A 20,484-nucleotide genomic window follows, 5' to 3' on the forward strand; every position below is an offset into this window, starting at 1 on the left:
GATTTCCTCTCTTAGTTCCTTTTCTTGCCTTCAGAGTCTTGCCTCTGCTCCAATCACCTCCTGGAGGAGGTAAGTTCACATCCATGGAGCCCATTCCAAGTGCCATCAGCCCTGTGACACACTCCCCCAGCCAGCCCCTCCCACAGACAGCCCTTGCAGGCAGATCTGCCTCGGAGACCTCACCCACCCGAGGCCAGGACCAGCTTCCCTCAAGCCTTCTGCTGCTTCAGCACAGAAAGGATGACACTGGAGGTGTGACACGCTCCCGAAGGTGTCTGTGGTGGGCTGAACAGTGCCCCCACCCCCAGAAGGTATATGCACCTGGAACCTGTGCATGAGACCTTATCTGGAAAAAGGGTCTTTGCAGATGTAATCAGGTTAACCATGTTGAGATGACATCCTCCTGGATTAGAGGGGGCCCTAAATCCAATGACACTGTCCTTCTGAGAAAGAGAAAGGGAGAAGGCCACCCAGGACAGAGGAAGAGACTGCAGTGATGCCTCCAGGAACCAAGGAACGCCAAGGAATGCCACGGAAGGCCAAGGAACGCTGGCAGCCACCAGACTCTGAACAGACAGGAAGGATCCCTCCCAGAGCCTTCAGAGGGAAGGTGGTCCTGCTGACACCTCGGTTTTGGACTTGTCGAGATGTATTATCAGGATGCAAAAGTCAATGTCATTACCACAGAACTGTCTGTCTCACATCGCTCTAATTTATGCACTATAAATCATTTTCTAAACCAGGGGTCCTCAAACTTTTTAAGCAGGGGGCCAGTTCACTGTCCCTCAGACCGTTGGAGGGCTGGACTATAAGTTTAAAAAAAACCTATGAACAAATTCCTATGCACACTGCACATATCTTGTTTTGAAGTAAAAAAACAAAATGGGAACAAATACAATCACACCGCCGCATGTGGCCCGCAGGCCGTAGTTTGAGGACCCCTGTTTCTCTATTGTAAACTATTTTTAACTTAACTATCATTCTAAGAACTGGGAACACACTTTGCAAGTCTCATAACCCCTGACCCAGAACCTCGTCCTGGGGGACCGACTTGGGAAGGGTTTTCATCTGTGACAATAATCCAGACTCACCTTTCTCCTGAGCCATCTCTTGCAGACAGAAGTAGATGACTCTGGCTCCCAGGCTGAAGCCAATCAGGGTGACAGGTCGCTGGCCCTGAGTGGGAGGGGAAAACACAGGTGTCTGGACAGGAGACAGTCAGCTCTAGCAAAACATCAGCCCTGACGAGAGTGGCCTTTGCACGCTCCTACTGTCTCACTGCGTGAATCATGCGTGCCCTTCCTGGCCTTGAGCTCTGATGTCTTAATCAGGAGGAGCAGGGCCTTCACTGATGCAGGAGTGCACCTGCCGCTGCCATCAGCCTCCTCTGAGGCCAAAAGGCAGCCTCTGGCTGGTTATGATTCCCTTTTATCTCAACCATTATCCAGCCACTGTCTCCTCTTCCCTGGGAGAAAAGGTCTAGTCAATTACAAGAGCTACTTCCCTGTGACTCTTCTGCCTTGTGGCAAATGACTGCAGTGCTGTGGGACCCTTCTAGAACTGGGGAGATCAGACAGGCATCTCCAGGGGTGATGGGTAAAAAGGCAACAAGCGGTAAGGGAGGAAGGACCATTCTGTTTGTAGATAGGAAGGTGGGCAGGAAATATTGGCTTTAAATGACAACATGGGAAGTTAGATGTAAAGAGGAATTTTCTGACTCAGGGACTTACAGAAAAGGCACCGTGTGATTACGCAAAGGCTCTACAGAAGGAGAAAGTTAACTGGGGTATTTGGGTACAAGTTCTACAAGGAAGGAGAGGAAAGAAGCAGAGGAGCGCTGGAGGCCTCGTCCGGCTTTACCAGTCTACTCCTCTTCCTTATTTTTGTGCCAAAACATGTATTCCACACCTCCCACCCGACTCCATTTGCTACAACAGAAAATCCTCTTTTAGACAGTGCTTGAATTCTGCAGGAAGTCTGTGGCAAAAACTGTTGGTCACCTCCAAAGTCCATTCTCTCCTCCGTCCATCAGTAACAGAGCTCCTGAGCTTGACTGGGCTCACAGCTGCCCAGCCAAACACTGTTTCCCTAACTCCTCTGTTGGTAGAGTGGCCATGGGGCTGAGTCTCAGCCAAGAAATAGCTGTGACTTCCAGGCACGCTCTTCATCCCCACTTCCCTGCCCCCAACCATCTGGAAGGCAGGTCCAAAGCTGGAAGATCCATCTTGATCACAGAGAGAAGCTGTGAACAAGAGGCCATGAGAGTGAAGGAGCCCGGACCCACTGGGAGATGGAATAATACAAGCCCCTGCCCCAAGGATGATGACATCTTAATCCTAATCCTTATATGGCAAAAGGACTCTGCAGGTGTGATCAAGTTAAGGCTGTGAGATGGAGAAACTATCCTGGATTACCAGGGGGCTCAGTGTAATCACAAGGATCTCCCTTCCCCCTAATGAGGGGAGTCAGTTCGACAGAAGGTGACGCCACGACGGAAGCAGAGGGACAGAGACATGTGGAGGTGTTACACTGCTGGCTTTGAAGACGAATGAAGGGGCTACGGGCAAAGGATGTAGGTGGCCTTTGGAAGCTGGAAAAGGCAAGGAAATGGCTGCTGCCCTGGAACCTCCCTCCATAAGGAATGCGGCCCTATGGATGCATGTTGGACTTCTGACCTCTAGGGCTGTAACACAGTGAATTTGTGTGCAAGATAATAAATTTATTTTAAGCCAGTAAATTTGTGGTGATTTGTTATGGCAGCGATAGGAAACTAATACACACCATTTTGCCCTGGAGGCTGACACCCAGACTGTTACACGGGAGAGACCTGACTTCTGTCTTGTTTAAGCCAATGCCATGGGGTCTTTGCCTTTCAATCTAACTTGTCAAAGAACTTTTACATTTTTGACAAAGAAGGGAGTTTACCAGTTTCTAAAGCAATTTATCCAAGTGGCAGAAACTGCTAATTGTCCCTCAATATCTGTCCTCACTCTTTTTTTTTTTTTTAAGATGGGATCTTGCTCTGTTGCCCAGGCTGGAGTGCAGTGGTGCCATCATAGCTGAACTCCTGGGCTCAAACAATCCTCCCTGCCTCAGCCTCCCAAGTAGCTGGGATGACAGGTGCATGTCACCATACTCAGCTAACAAAAGATTTTATTTTTAGAGATGGGGTCTTGCTATGTTGTCTAGGCTGGTCATGAACTCCTAGCCTCAAGCAATCCTCCCACTTTGGTATCCCAAAGTGCTGGGAATATAGGCATGAGCCATCATGGTTGGCCTAGCCTCACTTTTTCCTAAGGTAATTGCATTTCAGCTGGGTTCACTGCCACTCAATAAAGACTGTATTTCCTAGCTTCCATGACAGCTAGGTATGGTCATACGATTAGGCTCTGGCCAATGAGACATCAACTGAACTATGGAGAGGCTTTGCTCTTTCTTCTTTAGCTCTTCCTTCCTTCTGCTCCATGGAGCTCAGGTGCTGCCATCTTGGACCATAAGGTCAAGACCACGTATGGCAGAGCCACAGGTAGAAGGAACCCAGGTCTCTACCCCATGGCACAAAATCTGAGTGTGTGACAGTCTTCCTGGGCTTTTCCAGGAAAAACAAAACTTCTATCTTACCTAAGGCTCTGTTATTTTGGGTTTTCTCCCACTTGTAGCCAAAACAAATCCTAACAATACCATCGTCTCAGGACTATACTATTTCTCAAACCTATTATCTCCATTTGCTCAGGTTTATTTTCAAGGGCACAGAGATTCCTTTCCATAGGCAAGATGTACTTCCATGGCAAGTACATCTTTACTGGATTCAAATTTTAAAAGTATTATGATTTCTCTTCCTGACCATTTTACATGGCATTTAGGCCACTGAGGGTGTTCTCACGTGGTAGCTTTATAGTTCTAGGAGAGAACACTGGGCCACTAGCATGTGGAAATTCCACCTGTGGCCAGCTGAGGCTCGTGGGCCTATCACTGTAGTGGCTTCGCTGCAAACTGAGTCGGTTTCCCCTGAAATATCACCCAAGTGAGCTGACCCACAATCACTAAACTCCTTCAGTGAGAGCTGATGGATGGGAGCCACCTCTGCTTCTGCTAGAGCCCCCAGCCACGTCCCATCTGCAGGTGCCCCTGTTCTCATCAGATAACCTGCTAGACATGCAAAGTCTATACAGTCTGTAATTCTTACTGGTCCATCCCAGGGCACTTGGCACTTTAGTCACTTGGATTGGTGGCACACCAAAGCCTACCCACTCCCCCAGAGCCACTGGGCTAACTCCAAGTGGTCCTGCTTCTAAGGCTGATGTCTGTGCACAATTCATTACATCCTACTCTCCCTCCTCCCCCAACCCGCCATTCCCAGGTACCTGCTGCCGGGAGAGCAGGATGTGGGCCAAGTGCTTGCCAACCTCTGCTGATCGATGGAGACACACACCCCAGGGGTTGTCAATGACGTTGGCGACAGTGAGGAGTGAGGCTGGCCAGGTCAGGGCAGCCACAAGGCCTGGGGAGATAGCATAGCAGTGATGAAGGGAATTGAGGGGTGGGCTTCGGGGGAGTGACTGGCTCACGTATGCTACTGTGCATGCATGCAGTCTCTAACATGGAATCTGCAAGTCTGCCAAGGGTTGTCAAATTGTTAAAGAGCAAAGAAGTTTGAAACGTATGCACTAAATTCCTGCTGCACAACCCTTTCTTACATGTAAGGTTCTGAAGATGGCCCAAGTCCATCAGCCCACTCTGTCTTCTCCCACTTTGACTCACAATTCTGCAGGGCCTCACTCCCAACCCCATCCTGCCCATACCCATCTAGACTTAGCCATGTGAACTTGCTTTAGACATTGAGATGTTAATTAGGCTTGAAATGGACTTGTGCATTGAGGCCAGCCTCCCTTGAGCTTCTACTATTGATAGGGGCTAGCCTGTTATCCAGGAGGAAGATAGAGACAAATGGAGCAGAGCCGAGTTGCCCAAGATGAGGCTAGCCTCAGTCAGTGGACAGTTGATCTTAGCAAGCCCAGCTAAGCCAACTCCACCCTCATGGCACCCGAGCTATTATGATAAATTATTGTTATTTTAAGCCACTGGGTTTTGGGATGACTTGTTATGCAGCAATAGCTAACTGATACATCATGTGATTGGCTTTTTACCTAACTCCTCCTGACAGAGACCATAAACTTCTTTACAGACAGGAATGTGACCTTAACCTCTCTGTGTTCCTAGTATGGCACCACTGTGGGATGGAGGTAGTGGGCATGGTGTTGGCGGGGGCTGGGGTAACTTACCAGACAATGCTGTGTACTTTAGGGCCTCCTGCGCCACCATGTTGGCAAGACTACTGAGGATGGTCTCCAGAGCGTTGCCAAGCTCCATCAGGTACTTGGCCTCCCAGGCCAGGCAGTACTGCTCACGGCTACGGGCCAGGGCAACCCACGGGGCACTGAAGGTGCCTGGGGAGAACACAGGTAGGTGGAGTCTCTCTTGGTCTTTGGCAGAAGATGACCCACCCCACTATCTCAGATAGGCTGCGACAGGGGACCACCTACCGTTGTGAGGAGAACAAGAGGCCTCCCCACCCCCGCCTGTGAGCAGCCACTGTCAGCAGAGCAGATGGAACACTGTGCTGCCTTGGGAGTTGGCAGGCTGGGGTTCGAACCCCAACTCCCACATTCATTAGAAAATGGGTGAATTTGGGCACATCACTATTCTACTTGAGCCTTACTACACTTACCCGTGAAGTGGGGAGATTAATATTTATCTCCCTTCACAGGGCAGATAGTAAGGGTGAATTAAGTGTTTGAACTAACATATACATTAAGTGTTATTTTCTTTCACTCTGAAGCAATTCCAGCATTAAGCTGCTGATGACACCACAGGAACACACAAAGGGACAATGGCATGGCTCTGTGAGTCAGCGGCATCTTGATTCAACAAACACTGACTGGGAAGTAGCTAGAAACATGGGGAGGAGGTGTTCAAGCCCAGCTCTGACACGAGCTTGCTCGGTCATACAATTTTCCTGAGCCTTGATTTTCTCACTTAGGAAATGTAAATGTCAAGTGATCCCATGGAAGGAGGTCACCACGCAGCAGCCATGTCAAGTGGGAAAGTCAAACCAGCCATGATCACCTCCGCCTCCCCCTCTCTCCCCACCCTCCTTTTTTTGATACAGAGTCTCAGTCGCCTTTGGTAGAGTGCCATGGCATCATAGTTCACAGCACGTGAACCTCCCACTTGGGCTCAAGTGATCCTCTTGCCTCAGCCTCCCAAGTAGCTGGGACTACAGGCACCTGCCACAACACCTGGATATTTTTAGAGGCAGGGTCTTGGTTTTGGTCATGCTGGTCTCGAACTCCTGAGCTCAGGCGATCCACCCACCTTGTCCGACTCCCAGAGTGCTAGGATTATAGGTGTGAGCCACTGTACCCTGCCTCTTTTTCCCCTCTTGTCCACCCGGCTGTGTACTTTAGGGCCTCCTGGGCCACCATGCAGGGCCTCACCTGCTGCCTTTAGGATAGGACAGGATAGGAGCCTTATCTGGCCTCCATCCATTTCTGCCTGTGGCCCAAGTGACCTTTTCAAATCATAGATCTCTGATTCTTGCCCCTGCCTAAAACCCTTCAATGTCTCCTGGTTCTTCCATCAGTGCCCCTGGATCACTCAGCCTTTCTTGTCTGTGAGATTCCAGTTCAATTGCCTTTTCCTTATGGAAGCCCTTCCTGGTCCCTCTAACACATCAGATGCACCCTGCGTTAGCCCTCCCTAGTTCTCATCACAGTCTGTAATTACACACTGATTTTTACATCCTCTGGCTGACATATGCCTCTCTTGCAGTCTGCTTTGCCAAGTACCATATTCCCCTGAGTGCTTATTACGCAATGCGCAGTAAGCACCCATAACACATGGGGCATGACTGAATGGTTCTGGACACCAACCACACACCTCTACCTGCCTGCCCCAGAGGCCTCATCCTTCCCTGCAGGGCGCTACATTGACACAAAGACAATCCTGCAGCTGTACCCTCGTCCTCTGCAAGGACCCGATCCCAGCTCTGCAACAACTCAGGAATCAACTGTCTCTAATTATGGATAAGGTGACAGTCAGCCCAGAGAGAAGTGGCAGGCACAGAATGGGGAGGGGGGCAAGAGCTTGCTGTGATGCTGGCCCGGGCAGGTTCCCAGCGTGGCAGCTTCTGCTGGTGTGACCCATAGCAAGGCTCACTGCCCTTATGACCCTCGGTTTCCAAATCTGTAAGAACAGGATAACATCTGACTCATGGGTGTGGTGGGAAATCACACGAGATGTTGCGTTAAAAGCATCATATAAACTGTAAAGTGCTGTACTGTACTGTATTGTCCAATGGCCAAGAACATGGGCTGCAGAGACAGACAGACTGGGATTGAATCCTGCCCCTGGCTAGCTGGGTGACCCTGGATACCTCTTAGGAGTCTCAGTTTTCTCATCTATAAAACGAGGTGCTAAGGATGCCCAGTTCCTTGGCCTCAAGTGAGGAATGAAGTGAGCTGATCATACCCGTGCCTGGCTCACGGCACGTGGTAGCTACAGAATTACTATCTTTATTTACATATAATTGTGGTAAATAAAGGGACAGGCCAAAGAAAGTTCGGTGACTCCCAGCCAGCCTGTGACGACAACATGGCTTCTTTTCTGGAAGGTAGGGACAGGTGATTTTTTTTTTTTCCTTCCTGAACTTTCCCCTCTTCTAACAGATCAGGATGAGAACAGCCCCACTTGGAGGGTGGACATGAGGGGTCCATGAAATGATACAGACCAAGTTCCTATCGTGCGGGTAAAATGCCTGATTCACGGCAGGCATAAGCCAGGTGCTCTGTGAAAGCTGAGACCTTCTGTGTGAGCACAGGGGCCTGGCAGTCACATACCGATAAGATCCTGGTGCCCGGTAACAACATTTTCTCACTTGCTTCCTTCCCTGTGGCTTAGAAGAGCTGTGGATTCCGCCCGTGGGTCTTGGGTGGACTCAGGGATTTGGGAACCCAGGAGGCTCTCAGCACGTGTCCCTGGTCCTCAGAGGTTCCCAGAGCTACCCTGCTTACTCTCTGAGCCAGGCCCTGTCTATGGAGCTCAGCATGAGCCCTTGCAAAGGCAAGTGAGCCAGGTGACAGTGGACCACGGTGTGAGTCCTCAGTGCCACCCTGGTTAGAATCCCCCCAAACGTGGGTGGATTCTAGCAGCAAAGGGAACTAATGTTTTTGGAATGCCAACTGGAACCACGTGCCTTCCACATGTTCCCTAATTTAATTCAATCTCTGTAGCAATGTGCTAAGTTAGGAATAATTTATCCCACTTTACAAATGAAGTAGCTGAGGTACAGGGAAGTTAAGTAACACGTGCTGAGATCACATGCCAAGATGCACTGCCCTCTCACCCTTGTGCTTAAGTCCACTTGCTCCACATCCCAACTCCTTGCCATAGCTCACATGCTCCCACGTGGTCTGGCTTTGCCTACTCTGCTGCACCATCCTCCACTCTTCATGGTTCCTTTGTACCGCTGGGCCTTTGCACATGCTTCCCCTTTGCTTCCCATGTCCTTTTTGCTCCTTCTTTATCTGGCTAACTCCCAGCCAGCCCTCAGCCTAAGTGTCACTTCCTCCAGGAACCCTTCCCAGAATCATCCTGTGCCTCCCCTACTGTGCCATCCATAATGCTTCCCTTTATTTCTTGGTTTATCTTCTATTTTGGGCAGTACAATCCATGGGGGGCAGAGGCCATGACTGTAATGTTCACCATGAAGTTCCTAGGGCGCGTGACAAGTACAGCACCGTGTAAATTCTGCTGACTAGCTGGGTGGACAGGTGCACGGGTGGGTGACGGATGGATAGATGGGTGGGGGGGAGGGTAGATGGAAGTGAGATGAAGTCACTTCACCTCTCTGAGCCTCAGTTTCCTCTTCTGCGAATGGGGCTCCCCATACTCATTCCCTAGAGACATTCCCAGGAGAGAACCCAGCCCAGGGCCTGGCCCACAGCAGCAAGCACCACTCAGCCAACACCCATCTCACTCTGCTCCTGGCCCTCCCAGTCCTCACGGTATTTGCCCGACGCAAGCCATCCCGTGATGGCGACAGTGATGTGCAGCTGCCTGCCCTCCGTCAGCGGCAGGAACTCAAATTCTTCGATGGCTCCCACACGCTTCTTCATCTTGTACCCTAGAGACCCAGATACGAGAATGAGAATGGAGGGGACTGGGGCCCCGAGGAGCACAGCCAGAGTGGCTGTCTCCGCTCACACACTCACACAGTGAGCGCCGAAGGTGTGCCCTGCCCCTGGACAAATGCGTTTTGTGTTTGAACTCATTCAGGTAGGTGCCAATGCTGTCCCTGATGATAGATCAGGGCCAGCCTTGGAAAAAGCTGAACTTGTTTGAACTTGGAGCCAAGGCTCTAACTACTGCTCCATCATGATTCAGCTGTATCTTTTTCCTATTCACTCACTTCAGGGGTAAAACACATTCCTTATAGTAAGAGGGAATTGAATGGACCAAAGTTCTCAACAGGTGAGTGACTACCCGGGGAGCTGAACAGGAACGTCTGTGTGTGACTGGGGCCTTGTGACACATGGACTTGGGAAAACTCCCCCAGGTACTGCTGGTAAATGAAGGGTAGCTGAGTTCTCCCTGCGAAAGCCTCAGCATTGTCTCCGAGGTGGCCTGCCTGGCAACTTCTGGATGGTAGAAACAGGTCTGATCAGGGTCTTTCTTTGTGAAGCATACACAGATGCCTGGGGAAAAGACTGGCCTCGATAAGCAGGCCCTGTCCTCTGGGAAGCCTGCTATGGGCTCCAGCAGGGCTGGGGATCGGAGAGACAAAAGCCGCATCTCCCCTGCTTCCCAGAGAGCCAACATCCGTGAGAATCTGGGGGTGTCCTCCGGGAGCTGGGCCACCCTGGCTGAAAATCCCGCTACCCCACCACTGCCCTTGAACCCTACCTGTCAGGCCAGCTCCAGCTGCACTGAACAGTGAGGTCATGACAGCTATGCCGGCCGTTGAGCCCAGGGCTGCCGCTCCAGCACTGCCAATGATTGTTGCAGCTCCAGCAGCAACAAGGGGGGCAGCGAGGCCCCCGGTCACACCTGCAGGGAGAGCAGCAGGGACAGTGGGGTCTGAGGATGTGGCTTGATAGGTCCTTGCCCCATCAGCTGCCCACAGCCTTCCATAGAAGCTTCTGGCAATGCTAATGAGCACAGTGACTACTGAGCACCTACCACAGATCACAGGCCACCTCCCAGCCAGCCCTCTCCACTTACCTGCAGCCCCGTGTCCCCATCTCCAGTGGCCTTACCGATCACTGTGCCGCCTCCGACAGTTGCCAGGCCTATCAGGAGATAGCGCTTCCATTTTCTCCTGTTTTCTTTCCTCTTCCTGGATGCCTCAGCCATTCTGGGGGAAAAGAGGGGAGTCTTTAGGGCTCGCTGTGCCCAGCTCCCTGGAGACATCCCTGTCTCACCAACCCCCAAACTGGGGCCCATGCTGAGTACGGGTGCTCTGACATGCAGAGTAAGATACCCGACTCTCCTGGGGCTCATAGATGGTTTCTAAAAGCTGAAAACATTCTAAAACCCAGACAGGGAATCTCAGCATATGGGATGTACTACTTACCCAATGGATCCATCCTAATAGGGTTGCAATTTGAATAATGAGAAGACAAATGATAATAATAATAATAATAGCAGGAGAAATACAAAAATTATCTTTACACAGATGGACCCAGAACAAGTACAAAACAGAATCACAGACTCCATCACCTCTTCCCCTCCCTTCTCCCCAACCCTGCGGTCTGATCCCACCTCTCTCTGGGAAATTTGGAAACCAATTTCCTTCAGGATAATCATTTCAGAGATGGGTTAGAGGAGTGTCTGCATAGGAGACCTTGGCCTTGGAGCAAGAGCTGGACTCGTTTAGATTTATTTAAACTTTAGGAAATCCACCGGAAGAAAAGTGTTTAGCGTGAACTGGGGTCAGGTGAACCCTGACTGGGGCTGTTGGGAGTGATCAGGAGTGACGATGGTCAATATTCCTGTTGGACGTTCAACCCTCAGCCACCTTGTTGAAGGTGGGACCGAGAGGTCATTATGTGGGAACTCTGAACTGCAGGTGGAGTTTGGACAAGTCAATGAGGAGTGATAACAAAGGATGGTGATAATAAAAAAAGAAAAATGGTTAATACTTACTGAGGGCTTCCTAAACCCCAGCCACTGTGCTTTGTACTTCACAGGATTTATCTTATCCTCAGAAGCAGGGTTATTACCCTCCCCGTATTACACATAAATAATAGTCACCTATCTCCCCAGCAATTGTGGAGTCTATTAATAGATCGTAAAGCATTTAGCATATTGATTGGCACAGGGCAGGCGTGGAACAAACAGTGGCTGTTGTCACCCTGATAACTGCATCTCCTTGAGCCTCAGTTTCCTCTTTTGTAAAATGAGGATAAGAACATCTATCTCACAGGGTTGTCGGTTTGGAAGATTTAAATTCATTCCTTCTTCATCCACTCAACCAATGAAGTTATACTGAGACTAAATGATGCACCGGCATTTTGGGGAGCTGCATTTCTGGGAACAGAAAATGCACGCGCTCAGCCCAGTGCTGGCGTCTGTCCCATCCCCCTCTTCAGGAGCCACTCATTTTATTGAGAAAGAGCTCATTCTCCCGTCATCTAAAAAGATGGCACCCAAGTCGCGCATTCAGGGATTTGCTGGGCTTTTTGGTTTTCTGACAACAAATGTTTCCCCTAAGTACTTCCTGGGTGTAAAGCACAGCACAGCTCAGTTGCTGAATTACAGAGGAGCAGAAACCAACAGGAAATATCTCTTTGCACACCACAGGTGTGCAAAGCATCAGGGGTGTGGGATGAGCTCGAACTGCACGCATCTAGCAAAGTGGAAGGGAAGATGGGGGTCAAGGTCAAGGGCTGGATGGATTAACAAACCGTGGCATACGTATACCACGGAGGGATCATCCTTCAGCCATAAGAAAAGATGGAGACTTTACATCTTTTATGTTTACCTGGATGGAGTAGAAACACATTCTTCTTAGTAAAGTATCTCAAGAATGGAAAAGCAAATATCCAATGTTCTCCATAGTAATATGAAAACAATACAGAAACAACTGTGCGCTCACATGAAAGAAATAACACAAGTACAGTCTAGTAAGGGGGAAGGCAGAGGAAGAGGACAGGGAGGAGGGAGGGCGGCTGTCGGGATCTCACCTGATGTGCACAGTGTGAGGCTATTCAGCACGCCCCCTGGGTCAAGGGCTCACAGACCACTTTGAACTTTAGTTTAGAATTGAAAACAATGTAATTTAAATATTTGTTGGAATATTTGTTGGCATGATTAGGTTCTGGAGAAACCTTTTCTGAGCATCTCCCAGGTTCCAAGCCTGGGACAAGCTGCTCAAGGTGAAGAGCTGGAAAGGGCCGGGTCTATGCCCCAAAGAATCTATCGTTTGTACCCTCATATTAATCTGAAATTAAAAAAAAATCTAAGGTACTAATGTCAGGATTGGACATTAAACATAGGCTTGAATCCTCCCTCTGCTGCTATGGTATTACCTTCCACCAAATGTTCAGTTACCCCTCTCTGCAGAAAGACTATACAGCCCTCCCCCTGTCGAACTGAGTGGTCACACGACCAGCTTTAACCGATAAAATGCAGGTGGAGGTGACTGTTACTTCCAGCAGAATCCTTAAGGGCCAGTGCAGGAGCTTTTGTCTTTGCCCTGAGACCAGCAACAACCCAGACAGGGGTCACTCGGTCAGCTTGGGACCCACAACAAAGACAATGTGAAATAAAGCTACAATCTGCAAAGGGCATGCTTATGTGCAGAAGAAGTACACCTTTGTTTTGTTTTGTTTTTTACTTTCACATCGCAAATTTATTTTTTTAATTTGATAATTATATTTCAGTATCATTGGTTTCCACTGTTACTTTCAGCACTGTTAGTTTACACATTTAAGAACCTTGGCATCCTGAGACGGCCGAAGAAATTTGAGGCACGAAAGAAATAATAACGGAGAGCCACCTAAGGGACCTTATCTGTGACTGTGGCTTCATTTTATCTTTGGGAGTGGGTAAAATTTTATTTTCTTTTTCAAATTCCAGATGAATATGAGGGTACAAATGATTAGGTTCCAATGTTGGCGTTGTTAGGTAAGATCCCTGTTGTCCTTATGTCCCACACCCAGGAGGTGAAGAAATACACATTTGGTGCTATAAGCCATTGAGATTAGTTACAGCAACAAAATCTACCTTATCCCGGTGGGTAAGACCACTTGCTAGCTTTGTGACTATAATTACTTGACCCATCTGAGTGTCCTCATCCAACAAATGGAGACAGTAACTGAGGATAAAGGCGGGGGGAGAATGCTTACATAAGATGATCCTCATACAGTGACTGGCGTCTCGCCCCACAAACCCCGGCAGGAGGGCGTCCACTAGCCGTTCAATACCTCTGTTGTTATCATCATTCCTTTATTATCATATTCATTTTCTCCTAAACACGGGCTGGGGATATACTTTGACCCTTAATTACCTTGATCCTGAGTTGACGATCCTTCATTCAGTTCAAACAGGAAGGCTGGAAATTATTGGCTTTTGGCAGAGTCCAAGGCCTGAGAAAAAATTCAAGCTGCTGACAATATAGGACAGCAACATCAAGGGACAAGCGGTGTGACTCTGTGAGTCAGTGGCATCTTAGTCTAATAGACACAGAAATAGTCTGGAAATCTGGAGAAGAGGTTCTTGAGCCCAGCTCTGGCATGACCGTGCTGGGTCACCCGGCTTTGCTAATCGTTGATTTTCTCACTTAGGAAATGTAAATGTTAACACGGCCACGTGGGAGGAGGAGACAGCACCACCACCGTGTCTGAGCCAAGTAGGACACAGCGACCGTGACTGCCCGCCTCCCTCTCTTCCTCCCTCTAGCCCACCCTGTTGTCGAGGGACACTGTCACCTCCCCAGCAGGACACTTAGACCCCTGCCTCCTGCAGCTTCATCTCTCATTTCCTTACTGTCTGAAAACACGGACCTGCCTGCAGGCATATACTGTTCTCTGCCTCAGTTCCCATGTTCCTTTTGGCCCTCGGCCACCGAGGATCTGCTCACCTGCCTATGTCTAGTTCAACATTCTCATCCAGACATCGGGGGCCACCTGATGCATGACACCTCCTCCAGGAAAACTGCCACGAGCCCCACGAGCCCCCAGGCTCTGACTCTGGGCCCCTCTAGTCCTCTGTATTATGTTATCCTGGAATTCCACACCAGGCACTTTCAAAGGGTGGGACATGAGGGTGAAGAATCTGTATTTGTAATAGGCTCCTGCGGGATTCTGCTGTATGTCAAGTTTGAAATTCGCAGGGCTAACCCTTCAGGGCATAGACCCGGCCCTTTCCAGCTCTTCATCCTGAGCAGCTTGTCCCAGGCTTGGAACCTGGGAGATGCTCAGAAAAGGTTTCTCCAGAACCTAACCATTCCAACAAGGACTGGCGGGACCAGCTCTCCATAGCTATAGGCTCCCCTACTCACTGTCCACATCTAAGAAAACCAGAGAGGCACAGGATGGACAGGGTGGCTAAATATAAAGCGGCCAGAGTATTGGCCCATCACTGTCCAAACAGGAAGCTTCTGGGATATTAGAATGAATATGAAATGTTAGAAAAATTTCAGATTATCACAGATTTAAGAACACAGACTCTTGAGTTAGTGCTGCTGACATTTCTCAGGATCATCTGCTTCCGTCTGGGTTGTTCTTGCAGTGACACCTTCCTGTTCCCTGACTCTAGATCAGTGGTTCTCAACCTTTCTAATGCCACGAGACTTTAATACGGTTCCTGTGGGTCCCAACCCACAGGTTGAGAACTGCTGCCCTAGATAATAATCATTTTTAGATGAGTTTGATGAGGGAGAGGATCCAGGGCCAAAATGGAATAAAATAAAAAGGAAATACAGTCCTTGAAGGTAGTTTTACTTAAACACATGAATGCTAGTATTTCAAATTTTTTTCTTTTCAGAGATGGGGTCTCCCAGGCTGGAGTGCAGAGGCATGATCATTGCTCACTGTAACCTTGAACTACTGGGCTCAAGCAATCCTTCCAAGTAGCTGGGAGTATAGGTGTATGCCAGCAGGCCTAGCCAACTTTTTTTTGACTTTTTGTAGAGATGAGGTCTTGCTGGCTAGTTTCAAATTCCTGCCCACATTTTTCTAGTAAAAGCCTGGAAAGCCCCAGAAAGATCATGTGATATGATCTTTAATATAATCATGTGATCTTTCTGCCTTGGCCTCCCAAAGTGCTGGGATTAGTGGTGTGAGCCTTTGTGCCCAGCCTTATGTCAATTTTTTTTTGTAAGAGACAATGTCTTTCTATCTCCCAGGCTGGAGTACAGTGATGTGATTATAGTTCACTGTGACCTCAAATGCCTGGGTTTAGGGAATCCTTCTGCTTCAGCCTCCTGAGTAGCTGGGACCATAGGCACCCATCTCCATGCCTAGCTAATTAATATAATATATATATTTTTGTACAGATGAAGTCTCCCTATGTTGCCCAGGCTGGTCTTGAACAACATGGCATCAGGTGATCCTCTCATCTCCGCTTCCCCAAGCACTGGGATTACAGGCGTGAGCCACTGTTCCTGGCGTCAAATCAATTTTACAAAGACCAGCTGGATGATATGCTCTGGTCTCTAGCACTATTCTGATTTATATTATTATTTAAATGTTTATTTGAATCATTTATTGATTTGAAAAGAAGGTATTTTTCCTAAAACTACTGAGTTAAGGCATTGTTTCCTAATATTCACCTGAATGGCCAATCTATTTCCCTATTAATGATTTTCACACTCTTTAAAAAAAATTTTTGATTATTATAAGAGTACAAATGATTAGGTCACAATATTTGCATTTATTAGGTAAGGTCCCTGTTGTAGCTGTGCCCATTTTCACGTTCTTTGTCATTGTTCTGTTCATAAAATGAATGGCTTTCCCAGTCATTGTTAACTATCACATCTCACTCTTGCAGTTACTTTATCTGATCGAATTTCAATGTTGAAAGCACAAGAGATGTTTGCTCTGAGTCACGAAAATAATGTTTCTTCCTTTTCCTTGGAAGTGAAAAGTCAGAGAATAACACAAAATCCACAGACTTTGTCCGATGACTAGACATATCGCCAGCCCACACTGTCGTACAGTCGCAGCCACACTCATGTTCCAAAATGCCAGAAATGAACTTGAGTTGGCATTACACATCACGTTCTCAAAGATGCAGAAGAAAGCCGCCATGCAGATTGGAGGCAAATCCTGGGCTAAAGCCAAGGATAGCTTCTGAAGAGCAAGACCCTGCCCGGCTCATCTCAGGGACCCACAAGTGAATCTCACTCACTCATCTTATCTCCCACCAGAGGGTGTTTCCCGTCCTTATGACCCTCACCACCACCTTCCTTGTTTTATCACCTACTTACCTTGACAGAGAAGGAGAGCATATCTCTGAGAGGTCTAGAGATACTTTTCCAGAACAAGCCTGGGAAGTCCCATAAAAGAATTATCTTTCTGACTTTCTTCAGAATTAAGGAAGGAACCTGGAATTATTAACCAGGCCTTGAGGGATACAGTGAGTTCAGCCTGGGTATGGAGGATGAATCAGAGGATGCTGTAGACCAGCTGCGTGACCTTGGCCCTGACCCTTTGACTTTGAGTCTTTATCCGAAGGCCCTTAGGGGACTATTACAGGATCAAAGGAGATGGCATCTTATGCCTGCATCTAGAAAGCACTCAGCATAAACTGGATGTTGACAATGTTATTGTGGTGTGAGCAGTATCACCCTCCCAGGACATTAGCTAAGTGTCCTGAGGCCAGTGTGCCAAGGCTGCTCTGATGCGTGCTAATTAATCTCTTAACACCCTGTGATGTAGATACTACCATTACCCCCATGTGAGAGATGAAACTGAAGCCCCCAGAGATGAGGTCACTAAACAAATGAAGAAAGCCTGGATGGCTTTAGGGCTCAGATGGGGATCCAGGAATTGATATGTCACACTCTAAATCCCAGCTGCAAAGAATCAACGTGGAGTGCCCAGTGACGAGGTCACCTCTCAGAAACACAAAACCTTAGAGTTAAAATACATCTCTATATAATTCAACACCCTAATTGTATAGGTTAAAAAAAAGACAAAAACGGTCCTGGTGTCCAGAGAGGGAGAGCAACACGCCCACGGCTACAAAGGGCGTGAGTAGCAGACTCAAAATTAGAGGGTCTCCTGGCTGAACAGGTGCTGTGCTTTTCCCTGGGTCTCAGATCCTTCCTGAGACCACAGATAGAATTGGAAAGGTCCCCAAAGTCCCTAAAATTGAATAAACAATTAGATGAGTAAAGCAGTTTTCTGGGGGAAAGAGTCTAGATGGAATCATAACATAGTTATAGAGATACTGCTAACAATAGCAAATAGTATTTATGGTCTAGGCACTCTGTCCCAGGCCCACCTGAAACACTTCACACGTGTGAACTTCTTGGGACCCTAGAAGAATCCTGTTCGGAGGGTGCTACTATTAGCCCCATTATTCAGGTGAGGAAACTGAGGCCCAGAGCAGTTCAATAATACCCAAGCTCACATGTGGTAAGTGGCAGCGCTGGCTTATGTTAGAACTTTTTGGTTAATATTTTCCCTGATGGCATTACTAGTATTATCAGAACAAACTGATCTGGTAATATATTTCTTTATGATAATACAGATTTCCAAACGACAAACGAGAGGTTCCTTAATTTCAAGGCACATAAGACCCTACAAATTTCCAATATATACAAAGAATCTGGGCAGTCCTCGAGATGATGGCAAATGGCCTGGATCCAGGCTAGTCTTTCCTGACACAGCTCTGGGAGGCAAAGCAAGTATGTTTGTAGGTTATTTCAATAAACCAAGTATCTTCCTTTCTCAAGGAAATACCTCTTCCCTTTTGCCCCACAAACCCTGGCAGAAGGGTGGCTCTGGCTCTGAATTCAGCTTCGGGATTAAATTCCCAGCTGGACAGAACAGGTGCAACCCGGCTGCTCAAAGAACACTGTGGCTGAATAAAACCCAGAGGTGGGGAGACGTGCCTGGTGCCATGATTACGCTGTGGCTAGGACTGATTTATTACTCTGAGATTAGATCCTGTGTAAGGTGTTCTGCAAGGAGCTCAGCTCTGGCCAAGTTATCAGGATTATTTCCCTCTACACACTCCTGACCATATAGGGATAGCAAAGCTGCTCTATGACTGATGAGTACAAGAAACGTGCTGGGAAAGGAGGACTCACATCTCCAGAGCACTTGCTATGTGTCAGCCCTGGGCCAAGCATTTTATAATATGATTGCATTAGGGTGATGCCTGTGGCTCAAATGAGTGGGGCGCTGGCCCCATGTGCCAGAGGTGGCGGGTTCAAACCCAGCCCCGGCCAAAAACTGCAAAAAAAAAGGAAAAATAATATGATTGCATTAATGTCTCTCAATGACCTGGAAAGGGTACTATCCTTATTCTTGTTAAGAATATTTTAGCTTAGAAAAAGAAAGCCACCTGCCCAAGATCAAACAGCGGATGGATGTCAGAAGTAGGATTTGAACCCAGCTCATTTGGGTCCATGGAGTAAGAATCATAAGAGCCCGAGGTGGAATATGGTGTCAGGGATACAGGACATGAAAATCACAGATTCAAGGCCCTTAGCAATTATCTATTCAATCTTCTCTTCTTGAAAACGAGGTCAAAGGCTCATAGAAGGCAAGTGCCTTGCTAAGACCACCCAGTGAATCGGGGCTACAGCTGCGACTCTTTGTCCAGTGCTGTTTCCATGTAACTACACCATCTCTTTTGTTGTTGTTTTCCTTCTATATAAACTTTTATTTATTTATTTATTCTTTCAGGTTACTCTGAAGATACAAACAATTAGGTTACAGTGTCTGCATTTTTTTTCAATGTCTGCATTTTTTAGGGAAGGTCCCTGTTGTAGTTGTGTCCCGCTCCGAGGAGATGTGCTATGTACCCTTACATTGCACCTATTAGATAGGAGCACGTCAATCCCCTTCCTCCCTCCCCCCCCAACTTGAATTAAATTGCGTTTTTCCCTTGTGTGAGTGTGTATTAGTTCATCTACTGGCTTCATATTAGTATTGAGTACACTGGATATCTGCTTTTCATTCTTGTGCTATTTTTCTAAGGAGAATGTTCTCCAACCCTATCCAGGTTAGTACAAAAGATGTAATGTCTCCATCTTTTTTATGGCTGAATGGCATTCCATGGTATGTATACACCACAGTTTATTAATCTATTCATGGGTTCATGGGTACTCGGGTTGGTGGCAATTGTAAATCGAGCTGTGATAAACAATCTAGTGCAAATGTCCTTATAATAAAATTTTTTTTTTTCTTCTGGGTAGATACCTAGTAGTGAGATTTTTTTTTTTTTTTTTTGAGGCAGAATCTTGCTCTGTTGCCCTGAGTAGAGTGCAGCAGCATCAGCTTAGCTCGTAGCAACCTTGAACTCCTGGGTTCAAGCCATCCTCCTGCCTCAGCCTCCCAAGTGGCTGGGACTACAGGTACCTGCCACCATCCCCAGCTAATTTTTCTAATTTTTAGTAAAAAGGAGGTCTCACTATTGCTTAGGCTGGTCTCAAACTCCTCAAGCTCATGCAATCCTCCCGCCTCGGCCTCCCATGCTCCATCTCTTAATAAGGGGAGAAGGGGACTCTGTCATTTCCAAAGTGCATGTAAGTGAAAACACCTCATTGCTGATGGGGTTGCAGGGCTCTCTTACTCAGATTCCTCCTCTTTGGTTTCTTTCAGGCTCTCAACGAATGTCTCTTCAAGGAAATCCAGCTCTTCCAAAGGCACTTGGAGCAGGGAGGTCATGTGGCAAATGAGGACTCTGGCCCGGGCATCATAGCGCCCTCAAATGAGAGAAACAACACAGGCAAAGACTCTGTTTAGGTTTGAAACACAGCGATGGTAACAGCAGTGTAACTGATAAAATCCCAGTCCTGGAAACATCCTGTGTGCTCACCTGTGACAGCCAGTCAATGAAAACAATGGGGCAGCTTCCTGGGCAGAATTTTACAGAACTGTCAAAAATGTTCCTCCAAAGCAAGATGGGATTTACCACCAAATTAGCAAAGATCGGCTTTTCAAATCCCAAAGCTGGGAGGGAAACGATACAAATGGGTACGCAAAGACATCCCTGGTGGGGGTATGGTGTGGACTTTCTGGGGGGCAAGTTGATAAAATAACATGTAACAAAAACTTTAATAAAAAATGTGTTATCCACTTGGCTCCAGAAATTATGTTTCTGGAATTCTAAACTAAAGAAAATACCCCTGAGCTAGGACAAGGTTTAGTACATAGTGGCATGGCGGCTGCCTTTATAACAAGAAATTGGAGACAATCTGGAGATTTACAACATCAGGCAGTTGGTCGCATAAACTATTCGCCT

The 20,484-nt window shown here is 47.7% G+C and overlaps 1 protein-coding gene across 3 annotated transcripts in view; it reads right to left on the minus strand.

Moving 5' to 3' along the window:
• The window catches only part of TMCO4 (transmembrane and coiled-coil domains 4), a 106,586-nt gene that overhangs the window by 50,509 nt on the left and 35,593 nt on the right, over positions 1-20,484 (minus strand). For all 3 annotated transcript variants that reach the window (XM_053575712.1, XM_053575713.1, XM_053575714.1), the window contains 7 exons: positions 19,813-19,945; positions 10,317-10,414; positions 9,964-10,107; positions 9,065-9,184; positions 5,283-5,447; positions 4,365-4,501; positions 1,092-1,176 (listed from right to left, as the gene is read on the minus strand). In XM_053575712.1, coding sequence (XP_053431687.1) covers positions 1,092-1,176; positions 4,365-4,501; positions 5,283-5,447; positions 9,065-9,184; positions 9,964-10,107; positions 10,317-10,414; positions 19,813-19,945 — 882 coding nt within the window. The remainder of the gene's footprint in view (positions 1-1,091; positions 1,177-4,364; positions 4,502-5,282; positions 5,448-9,064; positions 9,185-9,963; positions 10,108-10,316; positions 10,415-19,812; positions 19,946-20,484) is intronic.

The sequence above is a fragment of the Nycticebus coucang genome, chromosome 22, assembly GCF_027406575.1.
Source record: "Nycticebus coucang isolate mNycCou1 chromosome 22, mNycCou1.pri, whole genome shotgun sequence".
Lineage (NCBI taxonomy): Eukaryota > Metazoa > Chordata > Mammalia > Primates > Lorisidae > Nycticebus > Nycticebus coucang.